Source organism: Rhinatrema bivittatum, chromosome 6, assembly GCF_901001135.1.
Source record: "Rhinatrema bivittatum chromosome 6, aRhiBiv1.1, whole genome shotgun sequence".
Classification (NCBI taxonomy): Eukaryota; Metazoa; Chordata; class Amphibia; order Gymnophiona; family Rhinatrematidae; genus Rhinatrema; species Rhinatrema bivittatum.
The window spans coordinates 311377694-311394598 of NC_042620.1; the positions used below are offsets into that span (position 1 = coordinate 311377694).

General features: G+C 52.4%; 1 protein-coding gene across 5 annotated transcripts in view; it reads right to left on the reverse strand.

Annotated features, from left to right (window-relative positions):
• CCNB3 (cyclin B3) overlaps positions 1-16905 on the reverse strand; it is a 91444-nt gene that overhangs the window by 27991 nt on the left and 46548 nt on the right. For all 5 annotated transcript variants that reach the window (XM_029607475.1, XM_029607474.1, XM_029607473.1 and 2 more), the window contains 2 exons: positions 6037-6174; positions 5216-5371 (listed from right to left, as the gene is read on the reverse strand). In XM_029607475.1, coding sequence (XP_029463335.1) covers positions 5216-5371; positions 6037-6174 — 294 coding nt within the window. The remainder of the gene's footprint in view (positions 1-5215; positions 5372-6036; positions 6175-16905) is intronic.

The following is a 16905-nucleotide window of genomic DNA, read 5'->3' on the forward strand; positions in this document are numbered from 1 at the left end:
TGTGTCACCTAACATTTGGGTTTGGAACATTATATATTTGTTCAATATATCGATCTGGAGGGTTCAAAGACTTTCCAGACACGAATATAAGATAAAGAAGTGGAAGTCTTACGCGATCACAAGAGAGTAGTGACCACCGCATCGGAATAGCCTTTGCCCCTCAGACGCTGCCTCTCAAAAGCCATGCCGCTAGACAGAAGCAATCGACCTGTTCGAAACAGACAGACCCTGAAGGAGCAGGTTCAGGAGCGAGGGAAACCGCAGAAGACCGTCCACTACCAGATTGAGCAAATCCATGAACCCCGGCCTTCGCGGCCACTCGGGAGCCACCAAGATCACCTCTGCCGGGTGTGTCTCTCTATTCGCCGAAGTACTTTGCCTATTAGAGGCCAAGGAGGGAATACATACAGTAGAACCAATGGCTCGAGAAGAACCAGAGCATCCACTCCTGTGTCCCTGCAGCGAGCAAAGAAGCATGAGCCTTGGAATTCTTGAACTTTGCCATCAGATCCATGTGAGAGAGACGCCCCACTTGTCGCAGAGGAGTTGGAAGGCCTTGTCCACCGCAACCCATTCGCCTGGATCAAGACTATGCCGGCTTAGAAAATCCACGTGAACGTTGTCCACCCCTGCTATGTGGGATGCGGCTATGCTGAGGAGATGCTGCTCCGCCCAGCCTACAAACAGACTAGCTTCTTCTGCCACTGGACGACTTTTGGTTCCTCCCTGCAGATTGATGTAAGCCACTGTGGTCACGTTGTCGGATAGCACCCTGACCGACTTCCCCTTTATTCAGTGGGAGGAATGCCTGCAGCACCAGTCGCACTGATCTGGTCTCCAGACAATTGGACCACCGAGATTCTTCCGGGGTCCACTGCCCCTGCACAGAGTTCTGCAGGCAAACTGCACCCCAGCCGGAGAGGCTGGCATCTGTGGTCACAACTGTCCAATCCAGAACCAAAGGAACTCCTCTGCTCAAGTTGTCCAAGAGCAGCCATCAATGCAGACTGGAACGAGCAGAGTCTGACAGAGGCAGGTACTGATGGAACTGTTCGGAGACTGGGCTCCAGCGGGAAAGCAAAGCTGACTGTAAAGGCCGCATACGAGCAGAGGCCCAGGGAACCAGCTCCAGAGTTGAGGTCATAGAGCCTAGAACATGCAAATAATCCCAGACCTTCGGTCGAGCCTTGGAGAGGAATATATCTTCACCTGTCCCTGCAACTTGACAATACGGTCGGACGTGAGATAGACCCTTCCCTGCCAAGTGTCAAACAAAGCTCCCAAATACTCCAACAATTGGGAGGGGATTAGGTGACGTTTGGACATATTGACCACCCAACCAAGCGTCTTTAAGAGCTGCAACACTCACTGGATCACTGTGTGGCAAAGAGCTACTGACTTTGCCCGAATCAGCCAATCGTCCAGGTAGGGATGCACTAACAACTCCTCTCTGCGGAGTTGTGCTGCCACTACCACCATGATCTTGGTAAAAGTTCTGGGCGCTGAAGCGAGACTGAAGGGCAGAGCCTGAATTGATAATGCTGCCCCAGAATGGCAAATCTCAGGAACTTTTGGTGATCATTCCTGATCCAGACATTTGAGATCCAGAGATGCCAGGAACTCTCCCGGATAGATGGATGCGATTACCGACCGGAGCATCTCCATGTGAAATCGGGGGATCCGCAGACATCTGTTGACCCGCTTTAAATCAAGAATGGGCTGGAAGGACCCCTCCTTTTTTGGAACTATGAAGTAAATGGAATAACTACTTCTGTGCCATGCTGATGGAGGAACAAGAACAATGGCGCCTAGGTCGAGAAGGTGTTGCACCATCTGTTTTACTGCTCGACGTTTTGCGATATACCCGCACGGAGAGACCAGAAACTGTTGGCATGGCTGGCATGCAAAATCTAAAGCGTAGCAGTCTTATCACGGATAGAACCCACTGGTCAGACGTGATCTTGGTCCATTCCTCGTAAAACAGAGACAGTCTGCCTACAACTGGAATCGAGGAATGAACTGGCTGCCCATCATTGTGAAGTTTTTCCACCTTGAACAGGATGGGAGTTACCGATTCTACCGAAATGTCGTCCAGGAAAGGAATGAGGCCAAGACTGTTGCCTTCCAACACTCTGTCGGAACGAAAAGGTGGGCGCTCTGAGCGTTCGAGCCCTAGGACCACCACGAAAGCGAGACCTATAAGAAAACGCTCCTCTTGACCTTGGTCTGTCTTCTGGGAGATGATGGACCTTATTCTCTCTCTCTCTTGAGAGAGAGAGAGACTCATTGGCCTGCAGCTGCTGCTCCCAGCGAAGCCCAGCTCTCAAACTGAAATTGCTACACATCGCTGCCCGGATCCCCAGCGCCGAGACCTCAAAGATCCTCTTCAGCTGCATCTCAAGCTTACGATCTTGTAGATCCTTGAGAGCCATACCACCTGTAACCAGGATAGTTGTTTTTTTTGTAACCGCAGCCACGGTGGCATCCACCTTCAGGACCCAGAGAACCGCCAGAGCCTCCTCTGGCAGTGGATAAAGCTTATCCATAGCTTTCGTGACCTTGAGCCCCATAACTGGGGTGTCCCATTCCCTGTAGAGTAGATCCGTTGCGGAGAAATGGAAAGAAAAAACTGTAGGAGGGCTCCTCAGACCCAATAAGACTGGGTCCATAGACTAAGGGTGCCTGATCCTGCACCATCTCAATGCCCAACTCCCTTCAGGATTGCGGGGATAAGAGGTGCCAGCTCATCCCTCCGGAATAGCCTTACTACATTAGGGTCATCTCCATTCATGCCATGGGACTCTCGTGCAGCACTCTGCTGCTGGTCCCAGTCACCCTCTACCCCCCCCTCAGGGGAGGGGTGGTCAGGTCCTGATCCTCACAGTCCACAGAAACAGAGGAGGAATCAGAGTCGTCCTGAGGCACCATAGACCTCAAGGGCCGCTTAGCCTTAAAAGCCCCCTGATCTGCTCTGGCCTTGGACTGTTTCCGGGGGCATAAGGGATGAACTCCGCTCCTTGCCCTGCTTTTTTTGAGACTCATCTGGCCTAAAGGCCTTGTGCAATAACAGGACAAAATCAGAGTTAAAGGAGGAGAAGAAGGAGGAATCTTCCCCCTCTGTAGGGTCATCCCCTAGCGAAAATGGCTCAGGACACGCCGATTTTGACTCCCCCGCAGGTGGGCGCTGAGGCGAGAGTGCCGGCGGCAAAATGCCATCCCATGACGCGGCCGGCTCTGCCACGCCGAAATTTTCCAAAATGGCGCCTGTTCCCACGCTCAGCGGGAATGGGGCAGAAGAAAACTCAAGCAGCTCCCCAAACGCGCCGGAGACAGAAGCTACGCGCAGCATAACTCCACCCCCCCCCCGCCAAATCTGTTCTCGACGTGCCCTCTCCCCCGGCAGACAAGCAGAACACCGAGCCGCATGCGCAGCACGCCGACCTCCGCGGCATGTTAGGCCAAGAGATAACAAAAAACAAATCCCTTTTTTTTTTTTTTTAAAGCGCCGCGATCAGGAGCGAGAACTAAAAATAACCACTGTCGAAGGGAAGGGAAAGCCCAGACACAGAGCAAAGGTTCTTTGGTTTGTTTTTTGTTTTTTTTTTTACTTGCCCAGTCCAGGTGAGGTCTTGTCGCTAGGTCTCCTGGGGTGAGTGAGCTGGGCTCCCCAGTGTCAACCCCTAAGCTGCTATGAGAAGGCTATCAGATCCTCGACCACAGCCGCCTCACAAACCAGGGGGAACAGACTCTTCCCCTGGGAGGCTGAGGAGATCCTTTGCTGTAATGTCGTCTCTGTCCTTTTATTTTTTTGTAATAAAACTTTCCCTCAAATTGAAATTAAGAACAAGCCCAAAATTTACCTTGGCCACCTGAAGCTAACAACTATCTTAAATAACGACAGACTGTGGGTTAAGCACTCCTACCATCTGTTGGAAACAGAGTAATACTGACAGGCTGTGGGTGGCACCTAGGTATATAAGGCAGAGTCTGTCAGAACTTTCTCTGTCTCCATCTGCTGGTGCGGAGGCAAAACCCAGGAGTCTGGACTGATCCCGGTACATACAGGGAAAAGATCATACTACAAGCCATAGTTTGCCTATGCCTGCTCAAGAAAATTCCTTCTCTGAACTCCCTTAGAGATTGGAAGGGAAGAATTATTCCTGGGGGAATTCTGCGCTACTGCGGAATGCAGAATTTGCGCAGAATTCCCCCCCCCCTGCTCAGAATTGCCAAAGATGAAGGCCTCGGTGAGCATGAATGTATGCAGAGGTGTGTGTGAGGAGGGGGAGGGGGTGAGAGAGCAGGGGACTGTGAGAGACAGCAGGGAGGGTAAGCGTGAGAGAGTAGGGAGGCGTTTGAGTGTGGATGCCAGAGAGAGGGAGCCTATATGTGGAGACTGGAGTGTGTGTGTGTGTGTGTGTGTGTGTGTGTGTGTGAGAGAGAGATTGGGAGCTGGTGTGTTTGAAAAAGGGATCTTGTGTATGTGAGGGTGCTGGCCCCCAGTGCAGATGACCTCCCTCTACCGAACCAGCTCTTCGATGTAGATGACTCCAATGCCAATGGATTGGTTTTCCAGTGCCCAAAATGCTTTTCCATGAGTTTCCATCAGTATCAGTGTCCTTTTGGGGTTATGGCTGCACATTTATGACACACCTGGACTTCATGTGATGTCCCCAGGCACAGGATATATCTATCATGGGAGTCCATGATAGACATAGTCCATCGCTGGAACCTGCTACATATGTTCGGTTGAAACAAAAAAAAAGCAAGGCGAAACACCAAATTCGATGGCAGCACATACGGCACACCGCTGCAGAACAGAATATGGGAATGAATATAAACTTAGAATAATGACTGAAAAACCTTAGAGAAAGTGAGGAACAAATTCATGCAAGGTGTGATCTTGCGAATCTGGCAAAACACCCAAAGGCCCAGAAGCAGGAGCATGAAGGTTCCAAAGAAAAAGACTGAAGGAACCCCAGGAGAACGTGTGGCATAACAGCATGCATGGGCATGCTTAGAGAGGCACAGCTCTGGAAACTGATATGGTTTTCCATACTGGGCTCTACTGGATATGGTCACCCATGTGCGAGGACTGCCATCCTGCTTGTCCTTGTTGAATGAAAGCTACCAGGAATTAGGAATCCAAGGAGTATCAAAATAACCAGGCACCTTCTCCCTCCCACCTCCTCAAAAGCATGGGGTAGAAGCTCACCTTTGCATATCTCCTGAGGAAGCGGTATGAAATGGGAATATTGATGTCAAACTTCAGGGTCCGTAGAATGTCTATCTCTGTGGCAATCAGCTCCTCCCTTTTATATGCATCATCACAGATGTAAAGGAAGTCGTCGACACAAGGTGGGCAGCGCTCCTAAGTTAAAAGACATACAACATGCAAAATTAACAATGCCAGTATGCGCACCTGCCCCTTCCTGCTGATATCGCTGCAGGCCCGTGGCCTACATTTCTGCCTAGTCCTAAATGCAAAGAGAAATACAAAGCAAGAACAGAGGAAATTGAGCTAGTTGATACTTTAAAGACTACCTAGCAATGCTGTCCTCAAATTAAAAATACATACTAAGCTGTGCTCCTTTTCATATCAACTAGATAATCCAACCACCCCCTCACTATGCCCTCGAAGAATAATCTATGAGCTTATAACATTTAAGTAGCAGCTCTAGTCTCCCAAAACATCAGAGCAGCTATGCAGAAAAAAAATATTGCACATTACCTCATATTCAATATTAGCTGACAGCACTAAGCAACACGAGCCAGGTTGAGATATTGGAGACATGATTCTGAATATGGCTATTAACAGGTGTGTTCAGAGACATTGCAAGGGCATTGCAAAACAATTTTATTTGCATCACCTTGAAAAATAAAAATGGCGATAATTGAGGTAAAGTGTGCACTGCCATTTACTATATGGCCTTTTGCAACAGCACAGCAATTATGGTATTGTTTAATATCAATGAAAGAATCCCTGCAAATAAAAAGCCACCAGTTCCATTTAAGGGCTGGGAAGGAAGAAGTCACCTCGAATTTTGAAGAAATGAGGATGGCAGTGGAGCCAATCAGCTGCAGCTTCTCCCTCATACATGAGGCTATTGCGAGGTAATGATCCACCAGCTTGACTGCCAGGTACAACGTTTCATGGTTCAGCTCAAAGTTCTCCTAGGTGAGGGAAAAAAAAAAAAAAAAAAAAAGATTTCCTATTATAAATTAATACTGCCAGGGAACACTTGGACTGGTCAGGAAAAAGGAGTTTCTGTACTGACTGACCAAATCATCACTAAGGAGTTAAGAATGTGAGGGATTTCCCCCCCCCCCCCCCCCCTTATACAAAAGAAAATTATTATTTACCTGCTAATTTTCGTTCCTGTAGTACCATGGATCAGTCCAGACAGTGGGTTATGTCCCCAATCCAGCAGATGGAGTCAGCACAAGCTTTGAGGGGGCGTATCCATATATACTACTACCCCCTCTGCAGGAGTTCAGTATCGAGTATATCAAAGCCCGAGTAGAAACCCCCGAAGGATCAAGTTTGTGGAAACAGATAATGAAAACAATTGTAACCGCAACAAGTAACTGCAAACATCCTACCAACTTGTAGGGAGCTGTGAAAAACAGCGAAAAGAAACAACTGTGAAGACACAGAACACTGCGAGCAAGAAGCAGCGCAGAGCTGAGCAGGATCAAGAACCCAAACGCGGTGGGCGTCTGGACTGATCCATGGTACTACAGGAACGAAAATTAGCAGGTAAATAATAATTTTCTTTTCCCTGTACGTACCTGGATCAGTCCAGACAGTGGGATGTACCCAAGCTTCCCTAAATCGGGTGGGGTCCTGCGAGGCCTGCTCGGAGAACCTGCTCGCCAAAGTGTCCAGAGACCGAAGAGGCGAGGTGCAGACGATAGTGCCTCGAGAACGTGTGTAACGATTTCCAGGTGGCTGCCCTACAAATTTCCTGCGAGGATACCGAGCGAACCTCCGCCCAGGAAGCCGCCTGAGAACGTGTAGAATGCGCTACGATTCCGGGTGGGGGAGTCCAACCCGCCCCAATGTAAGAAGCAGCAATGCCGGCCTTCAGCCATCTGGCAATGGTAGTCTTCGAGGCCTGAGACCCCTTCTTAGGACCGGCCCAGAGTACAAAGAGATGGTCAGAGGTTCGGAACTCATTTGTAGCCTCCAGATAGAGGCGCAGAGTGCGCTTGACATTCAAGAGACGGAGAGACTTCGGCTCTGAGGAAGAGAAGGACAGCAACTCCACCGTCTGGTTCACATGGAATGCAGAAACCACCTTCGGAAGGAAGGAGGGAACGGTGCGAAGCGAAACTCCAGAGTCGGAGAAACGGAGATAGGGCTCTCTACACAACAGAGCCTGCATCTCCGAGATGCGTCGAGCGGAACAGATGGTCACAAGAAATACAGTCTTGAGAGTGAGATCCTTTATCGTTGCGCAGCGGCTCGAACAGTGGTCCCGACAGGGAGCAAAGCACAAGGTTAAGACTCCAGGAGGGACAAGGGTCCCGTAACGGAGGACGCATATGCTTGACACCCTTGAGAAAACGAGCAATGTCAGGATGCTGTAGAAGAGAGCCCCCATCGCTCAACAGCGAACCAAGGGCGGCCACCTGAACCCGTAGTGAATTATAGGTGAGCCCTTTTTCCACCCCCGCCTGTAGAAACTGAAGGATCTGAGGTACAGAAGCCTTAGCGGGTCTCGTGGCCTGGCTGGTACACCACAGCTTGAACACCTTCCAGACTCGAACATAGGCTGATGTCTTTCGTGCCCGCAATAGCGTGGATACTACCGCCTCCAGGTAGCCCCGACGCCGGAGGCGGCGCCTCTCAAAAGCCAGGCTGCAAGACAGAAGAATTCTGCCTGCTCGAAAAATACCGGGCCCTGATGTAGGAGCTGGGGGAGGTGCCCCAGCCTGATTGGCCTGTCGATCACCAGCTGTAGCAGGTCCGCAAACCAGGGTCGCCTGGGCCATTCTGGGGTGACGAAAACCACGGTCCCCTGATGGCTTTCTATTCTGCGGAGCATCCTGCCCACCAGGGGCCATGGTGGAAAAGAAAGATATGGCGGCCACGGGAGGACCAGGGCATCCACTCCCTCCGCGCTCTCTCCGGCGACTGAAGAAGCGTGGAGCCTTGGCGTTGAGAGCGGACGCCATCAGATCCAAGTGGGGGGCCCCCCACCGATGGACGAGAAGTTGCATTGCTTTGTCGGAGAGAGACCACTCTCCGGGTCCAGTAGTTGACGACTGAGGAAGTCCGCCTGGACGTTGTCCACACCGGCGACGTGCGAGGCCGCTAGCCGGACGAGATGACGCTCCGCCCATTGCATCAGCAGCGCCGCCTCGAGCGCGACCTGCGGGCTGCGCGTGCCTCCTTGTCGGTTGATGTAGCCCACGGTGGTAGCGTTGTCCGATAGGATTCTGACTTCTCGGTTCCGAAGAAGCGGGAGGAAATGTCGCAGAGCTAGCCGGACCGCTCTGGTTTCCAGACGGTTGATTGACCACTTCGCCTCCACCGTGGACCACGTCCCCTGCGTGGCGCTTCGATCGCAGACTGCACCCCAGCCTGCTAGACTGGCATAGGTGGTCACCACCACCCAATTTGGCAGATCGAGGGACATGCCACGGGCCAGGTTCGGCGGATCCAACCACCAGCCCAGACTGTCCCTGGCATTCTGTGGGAGCGGGAGAATCATCTGATAGTCCTGCAATACTGGTTTCCAACGGGAGAAGAGCGCCCACTGTAAGGTCCTGAGGTGCGCGAAAGCCCAAGGTACAAGGTCGATGGTGGACCCCATCACTCCCAGGAGTTGCAGGTAGTCCCAGGAGGTGGGCTCTGGTAACGCAGAGAACCGTCGTGTGTGATCCCGCAAGGATTGAGCTTTGTCCTGGCGCAGAAAAACTTTGCCCAGAAGGGTGTCGAAAGTTGCCCCCAAAAAAAAACCCAAGCGTTGCGAGGGCATGAGAGAGCTCTTGGAGGAGAAGTTCACTACCCATCCCAGGGAATGTAGAAACCGTACTACTCGAGTCACCGCTGAGCGTCCATGATCGAATGACTTCGCCCGGAGGAGCCAATCGTCCAGATAAGGATGAACCAGGATGCCCTCCTTCCGGAGAGCTGCCGCCACAACTACCATGATCTTGGTGAAGGTGTGCAGCGCCGGCGCCAATCCAAACGCGAGAGCCGTGAACTGAAAATGCTGGTCCAGAATTTTGAAACGAAGGAAACTGTGGTGGTCCGGGCGGATGGGAATGTGCAGGTAGGCCTCCGTTAAGTCCAGGGAGGCGAGGAACTCCCCCCGATGCACCGCCGCAATCACTGACCGGAGCGTTTCCATGCGGAACCGAACGACTCGAAGGGATTTGTTGACTTCCTTGAGGACTAGGATAGGCCGGAAGGAACCGTCCTTCTTTGGTACGACGAAATAGATGGAATAGTGGCCCGAGCCCACCTCTCCGAAGGGCAGGGGCGCAGTAGCGCCTATCTCCCGGAGTCTGTCCAGAGTCAGCTGCACCGCTCCTCTCTTGAGGTCCGAGCCACAGGGGGAAAAGATGAACCTTCCCTGCGGGGGGCGGACAAATTCCAATGCGTAGCCGTGTTTTATGGTATCCAGGACCCACTGGTCCGAGGTGATCCGTGCCCACTCCGCTTAGAAATACGTTAGTCGGTCCCCAATCCTGGGGACAGGGGAGTGGGCGAGACTGGCATCATTGTGAAGACTTGGTATAGGGGTTCCCGGTTCCGGGAGTAGTGCGTGCGGGCCGATGCCCGCGGAAGGCGCGCAACCAGGGCTGAGACCTGGGGGCGGATGGCCGGGAGCCCGTCTGTCTGTAGCCCCTGTAGCGCCGTTGCGCTCTGGCTCTGGTCCGAGAAGAAGAAAACGCTCTGGATGGTCGAAACCTATCCTCCAGCAGCCGATGAACAGCGTTCTCCCCCAGGGACTTGATGATCTGGTCCAAATCCTCCCCGAAGAGGAACTTGCCCCTGAAGGGAAGAGAGCCCAGACTGGACTTAGAGGACGTATCAGACGCCCAATTGCGTAGCCACAGTAGTCGTCGTGCTGCCACTACCGAAACCATGGATCTTGTGAGGACCCGAAAAAGGTCGTACGAGGCGTCCGCCCCATACGCCACTGCGGCTTCTAGCCGATCTGCCTGGGCAGCCTCATCGGACGGCAGGTTCTGAGACGTGAGGAGTTGTTGCACCCAAAGGAGACTAGCCCGCTGGGCAAGCGAACTGCACATCACCGCCCGCATACCCAGAGCGGAGACCTCGAAAACCCGCTTAAGGAAAACTTCCAACTTACGATCCTGTGTGTCCCGCAACGCCGCACCTCCCGTCACTGGGATACTCGTCCTCTTCGTGACCGCCGACACTGCGGAGTCCACCTTTGGGACCTTGATGAGGTCCAGAAAATCTTCGGGGAGCGGGTACAGCTTTTCCATAGCCCGGCTGCTCTTCAGGGAGGCCTCCGGGGTGTCCCATTCCCTGGTGAGAAGTTGTAAAAACGAGTCATGAATGGGAAAAGCCCGAGCCCTCGGCCGGAGTGCCGCCAGGACAGGATCTCCCTTCCTTGAAGAAGTGATGACAGCGGGAGCTACTGGGGCAGGCGGGTCTGGTGGCGGATCCAAATCTAATTCTTGGATGATCTGCGGGATGAGGTCGTCCAGCTCTTCCCTCTGGAAGAGGCGTAGGGTACGCGGATCATCCCCCTCCTGTGTGCCGTCCCCTTGTCCCCCGTCCGGGAGGTCAAGTCCATGTCCCGCTGGGTCTGGCACCGCCCCCACTGCCGCGGGCGTGGATCGGACCCGGGTAGGAAGGCGGGAGGCCCCCACTCCCGGAGGGTCGGGGGGGGCCAGCGTCGAGGGCGACATCCGAGGGATCTTAGGAGGGGGGGGGGGGGGGTCCCACAGGTGCTTCCAGCCCCTGCAGATAAGCGGTATGCATGAGCAGGATAAACTCCAGAGAGAACCCCGGCCTGCTCGGGTGCGCTTCGGGGGCGGCGTGGTTCCTGCTCCCTGGCTCTGGGTGCTTGGTTCCTGCACCAAAATCGGGGGAACACCCCCGCTGGTAGAGTCCTCCAGGGATCCGTTCTCCCTCGTGGCCTCCAGGGATCCGTTCCCCCTCGTGGCCTGCGCCTCAGGGCGCTCAGAATGTAAAATGGCCGCCGTTCCCGCCAAAAATGGCGGAGTGGCCGGCCCGCACCGCCCGGGCAAAAAAGAGAAATCAGTCAGGGACTGTGAGGTACCTTCCCCCCCGGGAAGGCATCGTGCACAGATGCCCTCCCGGGAAATCCGGGACCCCGGGTCTCCGCAGGCCGCACAGCGGGACGGCCGCGGCATCGGGATCGCTGCAGGAGAAAAGAAAAAGCCACGGGGGGGGCCACGCGCACAAAGGCGCCGCTGCGGGGGGGCCCGGTCGGCCCGCACTGCCCGCTGTCTGAAAATAGAGGAGGGTGCCGCGGGGGGGCCTTCCTGGCCACACGACCCGCCCCAGACATCTTTCCCTAAATGGCTCAGCAGCCCATGAGGAGCTGTAAAATGGCCGCGGGTGAGGGAGTAAAGAGCGAAGAGGCCGGCTCCACCGGCTTTCGCGGGCACCGGGGGCTGAGCTGTAAAGGAAAAAAAAAAAAGGAAAAACAAACTTACCCCTGGCTGCAACGAGAAATAAACAGCAAGGCCGCAGAGAAGAGACAAGGAAGATAAGCCACTCCCCAGAAGTTGAAAGAACTCTGCCTTTTTTTTTTTTTTTTTTTAAACTTAATACAAACTTGATACAAACTTGATCCACAGAAAAAGACAACAACAAGCCATAATCAAGCAAGAAAGTGAAGGAAAAGGAGGGGAAGCCTGATTCCCCTACTCGCATCTGCTGGAGTCAGAAGATACTGAACTCCTGCAGAGGGGGTAGTAGTATATATGGATACGCCCCCTCAAAGCTTGTGCTGACTCCATCTGCTGGATTGGGGACATAACCCACTGTCTGGACTGATCCAGGTACGTACAGGGAACATAAGATTATTGAAATGCCAAACACTATAAACATTTTAGGACCAAGATTCATTTTGTACCAGCAGAGTTCTAGTATTGTACTGCTTTTGAAAAAAAACAAACAAAAAACTCTTGCAGCTTGTGATAACTTTTATATTCGATAAAACAAGCAAAAAAAAAAGAGTTATCTTGCAGGTGACCAGGTGATGTTTCATTTCATGGGCAGCCATTATGTATTCTGCTTATTCTGTATCCAAATGGCATTTGCTTCAAAAGGACATGGACACCTTTTGCAGGCTTTCTACTGGTCACAACCGACAGCATACGGAAAGTAACTGATTCATGTTAAAAAGAATACCCTAAGTAAAGCACAGTTGCTTACCTATAATGAGGGTTCTCTGTAGACAGCAGGATAAAATCAGCAACATTAATGGGCTATGTCATCTGATGACACCGATATGGGCCAGGTCTCCAGAACTCAGATCTACCTGAAAAGGTCTTTCAGCATATGTGGGAGTTCTTGGGCAGGAGTCAACTCTCCAGGGAGGTTGGTCGATTAGTCCTGCTGTCTATAAAGAAACCCTATTACAGTTAATCAACTATGCTTTATCCACTGACAAGCACTTGTGGAAAGTCCAGAGCTGGGGGTTGTTATAGCAACTGCAGCTACAGTTCTAACAAAAACCTAGGACCCCACAGAAGAGAATGGACTACTCAGCAGAAAAGGTTATGCAGAACTGCTTGCCCAAATTCAATCTCTCTTTGGGACACGTCATTCAGACAGTAGCAGGATATGAAGGTGAGAACAGATAACCAAGAAGCAGCCTTGTAAATCTTCTTGATGCAATCAAACAATTCTCAGATCTGCTACAAAGGCCATCATTGCTCTTACTTAATGCACTTTAAACTACATCTACCAACTTCAAGCTGGCCAGCTATTAACAGTGAGTGATGCAATCCTTTACCCAATCAGAGTTTCTTTTAGCTACAGCCTGCTTCAGTTTGTAGACAAGTAACTCAGCCGATGTCCAGGTTGAGTTCTTTGCAAGTAGTAAGATAAGGCCCTCTTACAATCTAAAGAGTGGAGAGCACTCTTTAGATTGCAAGAGGGCCTTATCTTACCCATGTGCCCATGGGTAAGATAAGGCCCATGGGCCCATGTGCTTTTGGAAAAATACAATGGGAGGCACAATGGATCAGTCGATATATATAAAGCAGATACCACCTTTGGCAAAAAGAATGAAGGCTTTACAGCGCTTATCCCCTTGTTTTACAGATAAAACAGATTCTGTACTCAGTCAGGTTAGAAGCATTTATTGGTAAGCAAAATAAAAGTATCGGGAAGGAGGGACAAATGACCAGAGTCACTGCTGGAGCTCCTTCAGTTTTCTGCCTGCACATGAGCTGCTTATATAGAGAATTTTTGTTTACCAGTTTCTTAGTATCATGACAGTTGGGTTTTGATCCTTTTCATCCTAGCCCACTACTGCTGCCCCCAACATTATACCTTTCCTATTCCCACAGGCTATCTTCCTTCTGAGTTTCAGCCTCACCTGGCGCCAGTGGTTTTGGCATCACGAATGTTGCCATGCGTCCCCCTTCTGTCTAGCTATCAGATCTCCCCCCTGGCAATGTTTCTTTTTCTGATATGGATCATGGGCACCACAGCTGCAGTTGTGTATACATATGTCTGCTAGAGCTGTCTCTCACTCTGCAGATATTCAGAAACTTAGGATGAGACCATAGAACTCTTGTGAAAAAAACTGAATATAGAGAAGATACAAGGCAAACACTTGCAGCTTATTCATCCTACAAGCAGAGGTTACTGCCATAATAAATAAGACTTTCCAAGTGAGGATTGCAAGTTCACATTCTCAAGGAGCTCAAAAAGTAGTTTTATGGCTTGTGCGAGTACCACATTGAGATCCCAAATCATCAGTGGTTTCCCCTGATAGGTAGCATGGTTTGCTAAAGTCCCTCCATTAACTTGGCTTCTAGAGCACGGACAGAAATCTATTTCCCTTCCATCTAGCAATGATAGGCTGCAATCATAGGCAGATAAACCTTGATCAAAGCAGCCAGGCTAGGGGAGGAGAGATGTAACATTGAGGCAGCACTCTGGGTTGTGGTTGAAAGGGTGGGGAAGGTGGTGTCACATACCACAAGACCTCCTTGCAAAATGCTTCCTTGCAGACAATGTCCAGTTAGAGGGCAATAGGGGTGAAATTACCTTGCACTCAACATCCACACTATGGGGCTGATGCAATATAGGGCACTGAGCTCAGTGCACCGCTAAATGAGCAGGTGGATGTGTGTTTTGGACATGCTAGACATATGACCAATACAAAATTGAGATTAGCACATCCAAAACGCATGTCCATAGCTAATAGCGCTCATCATATGCAAATGCCATGTTGATGAGGCTATTAGCTAGTACCCCCGTTGTAAAAAGAGTGCAGACACGCACATTTTAACCCTCAAAAATTGTCAGCCCAGAGCTGGTGTTGAGTTTTGAGGCACTCCAAGCCATGCTCAGAAAAACAAAAAATACACCTTCTCTGTGGTTCCTCCTATTTAATATCATTGCGATACTAAGCAGGAGAAACCACAGAAAGCTGCAACATGGAAAAAAAAATAATAGACATCGGTCAGGTTATGAAAAGGGAAGTTCAAGTTACGAGCAACCATTTTCCTAACCTGTGGCTGTGCACGGGTTAGGGAAACGGATGCTCGTAAAATTGAGTGTCTTTTTTCCCTTACCTGTGTACAGCCACTTCTCCTGGGTGCTCAATGCCATGGACGTGCAATTTATCCATTGCGTGCCCCTTTTAGCGTGCCAGCTCATTTGAGTATTACATCAAGCGCCCAAGAGGGGGATATATATGCTCTTTTTTTGCACGCATGAGGGCCAACAGGATGTTCGGACAGGTTCTCTTCTCTCTCAAGCAGGCAAAAGGAAGTACCTCAGTAGTATAGCGGGCTGGATCAATAAGGCCACGAAAGGAACGGAGCCACGACTGCGACCTGAAGGAAGGCGTCCGAGGCGCCGGCTGTCTGGAGTCGCGAAAGCGGCGCTGAGAGCGGGGACGACTTCTGAGGGAGGTGAACGGTTGGTAGGCTGCTGGTGGTCCTCGGGCAGCTGATGCACCGCGTTTTCCCCCCAGGACTTGATGAGCTGGTCAAGGTCTTCACCTAAGAGGAACTTGCCCCTAAAAGGGATGGAACCCAGACTGGAGTTGGAAGAGGAGTCTGCTTCCCAATTGCGAAGCCAACGGAGGTGCCGTGCCGAGACCACGGATACCATGGATCTTGCCAAAACTCGCAACAGGTCGTAGAGGGCATCTGCCCGTTAGGCAATAAAAGCCTCAAGGCGGTCAGCTTGGTCTGCTCCCTCCGGCGGCCGTTGTTGCGAGGTAAGGAGTTGCTGGACCCACCGGAGTCCAGCCCTCTGGGCGAGAGAACTGCAGATGGCCACGCGGACTCCCAGCGCCGAAACCTCAGAGACTCTCTTGATGTATACTTCCAGCTTTCTATCCTGGAGGTCGCGGAGGGCTGTGCCCCCCGTGACAGAGATTGTAGTCCTCTTGGTGACTGCCGAGACCGCTGAGTCTACCTTCGGGATCTTGATCAGGAGTGTGCCACTCTCTCGCCAAAAGCTGAAGGACGGAGGAATGGATCAGGAAAACCCCAGACAAAAGGGTGCAGTCCCGCCAGCACCGGATCCCCCTTATTGCTAGACGAGGCGACGACAGAAGTGGAGGGCCCTGGGGGGGGGGGGGGGTTCGACAGGAGGCTCGAGATCCAGCCCCTGTAAGATGTGAGGAATTAGGTTCTCCAGCTCTTCCCTGCGAAATATGCGAAGGACCCGCGGGTCATCGCTGTCCAACTGAGTGGCCAGGAGGGGGTCATCACCATTTGGCAATGATGGGTCTCCCCCAAATCCAGAAGAGTCAGCTCCCCCCACCAGGGGGTGCGCAAAGTGTACCCTGGGAGGCCCCCCCCCCGCATGACAGGGATCCGAGGCAGGAGTTTCCGCTAGCCTGGGAGCCTTGGATGGAAGAGGCTCTGTACCGAGGTGGCTGGGATGCACCAGGCGCTGAAGAGAAGGATTGAGCATGCGCACGATGAATTCCGCGGAAAACGTGTGGGGGGGGGAGGGGGGGGAAACGAGTGTCCCACTGTAGGATCCTGGGAAGCCAGCTTGGGGACCGGAGAGAGAATTGGTGGTGACAGGGCCATGCAAGCCTCCCAGTCTCCTTCGGATGCCTGCAGCGTGTTAACCTCCGAATCCAAAATGGCCACCGTTCCCGCTGAAAACGGGAACGGGGCTGGCTCCTGCAGTGCATGGCGCGCTGAAGCGCGCGAAGAAGATGTTGTTGGCGGCCCAGAGTTGCCCTCCCCACCAGGGAGGCACCTAGAACAGAGTCCCTCACACGATCCCTGCGACCCCGGACCGCCATAGGCCGAGCAACGTGGAGCCCTCGGCATGCTCGGAGGCGGCCGGGGGAGGGGCAGGCAGCAGCCGCAACGGAGCCAAAGGAGAGATGTGCGCCGCGGGGGGAGCGGGAAGACGCCTCCGCTCACTCTAATCCCCTTCCAGAGGCAGCAGGGGAATGAAGCCTACCTGCTGCGGCGGCCCCGGGGAATGCGCGTCTCGGGGCCGCTGGGGAAAACCCGCGGCGAGGGGGGGGGGGGGAGACTGGCCCCACCAGCATCCACAGTCCTAGGCACTGCACTTAAAACCCCTAGAACCTGGGGAAAAAAAATAACAGAAGCAAGTCCCCCGGCGCAACACTTACCCGCAGGAAAAAAGGAAAGAAGAGGAAGAAGTGCCCACACAGCACTGCCTGCAAGGGAGACCAAGAAATCTAAACGGAGTCTGAAAACTTT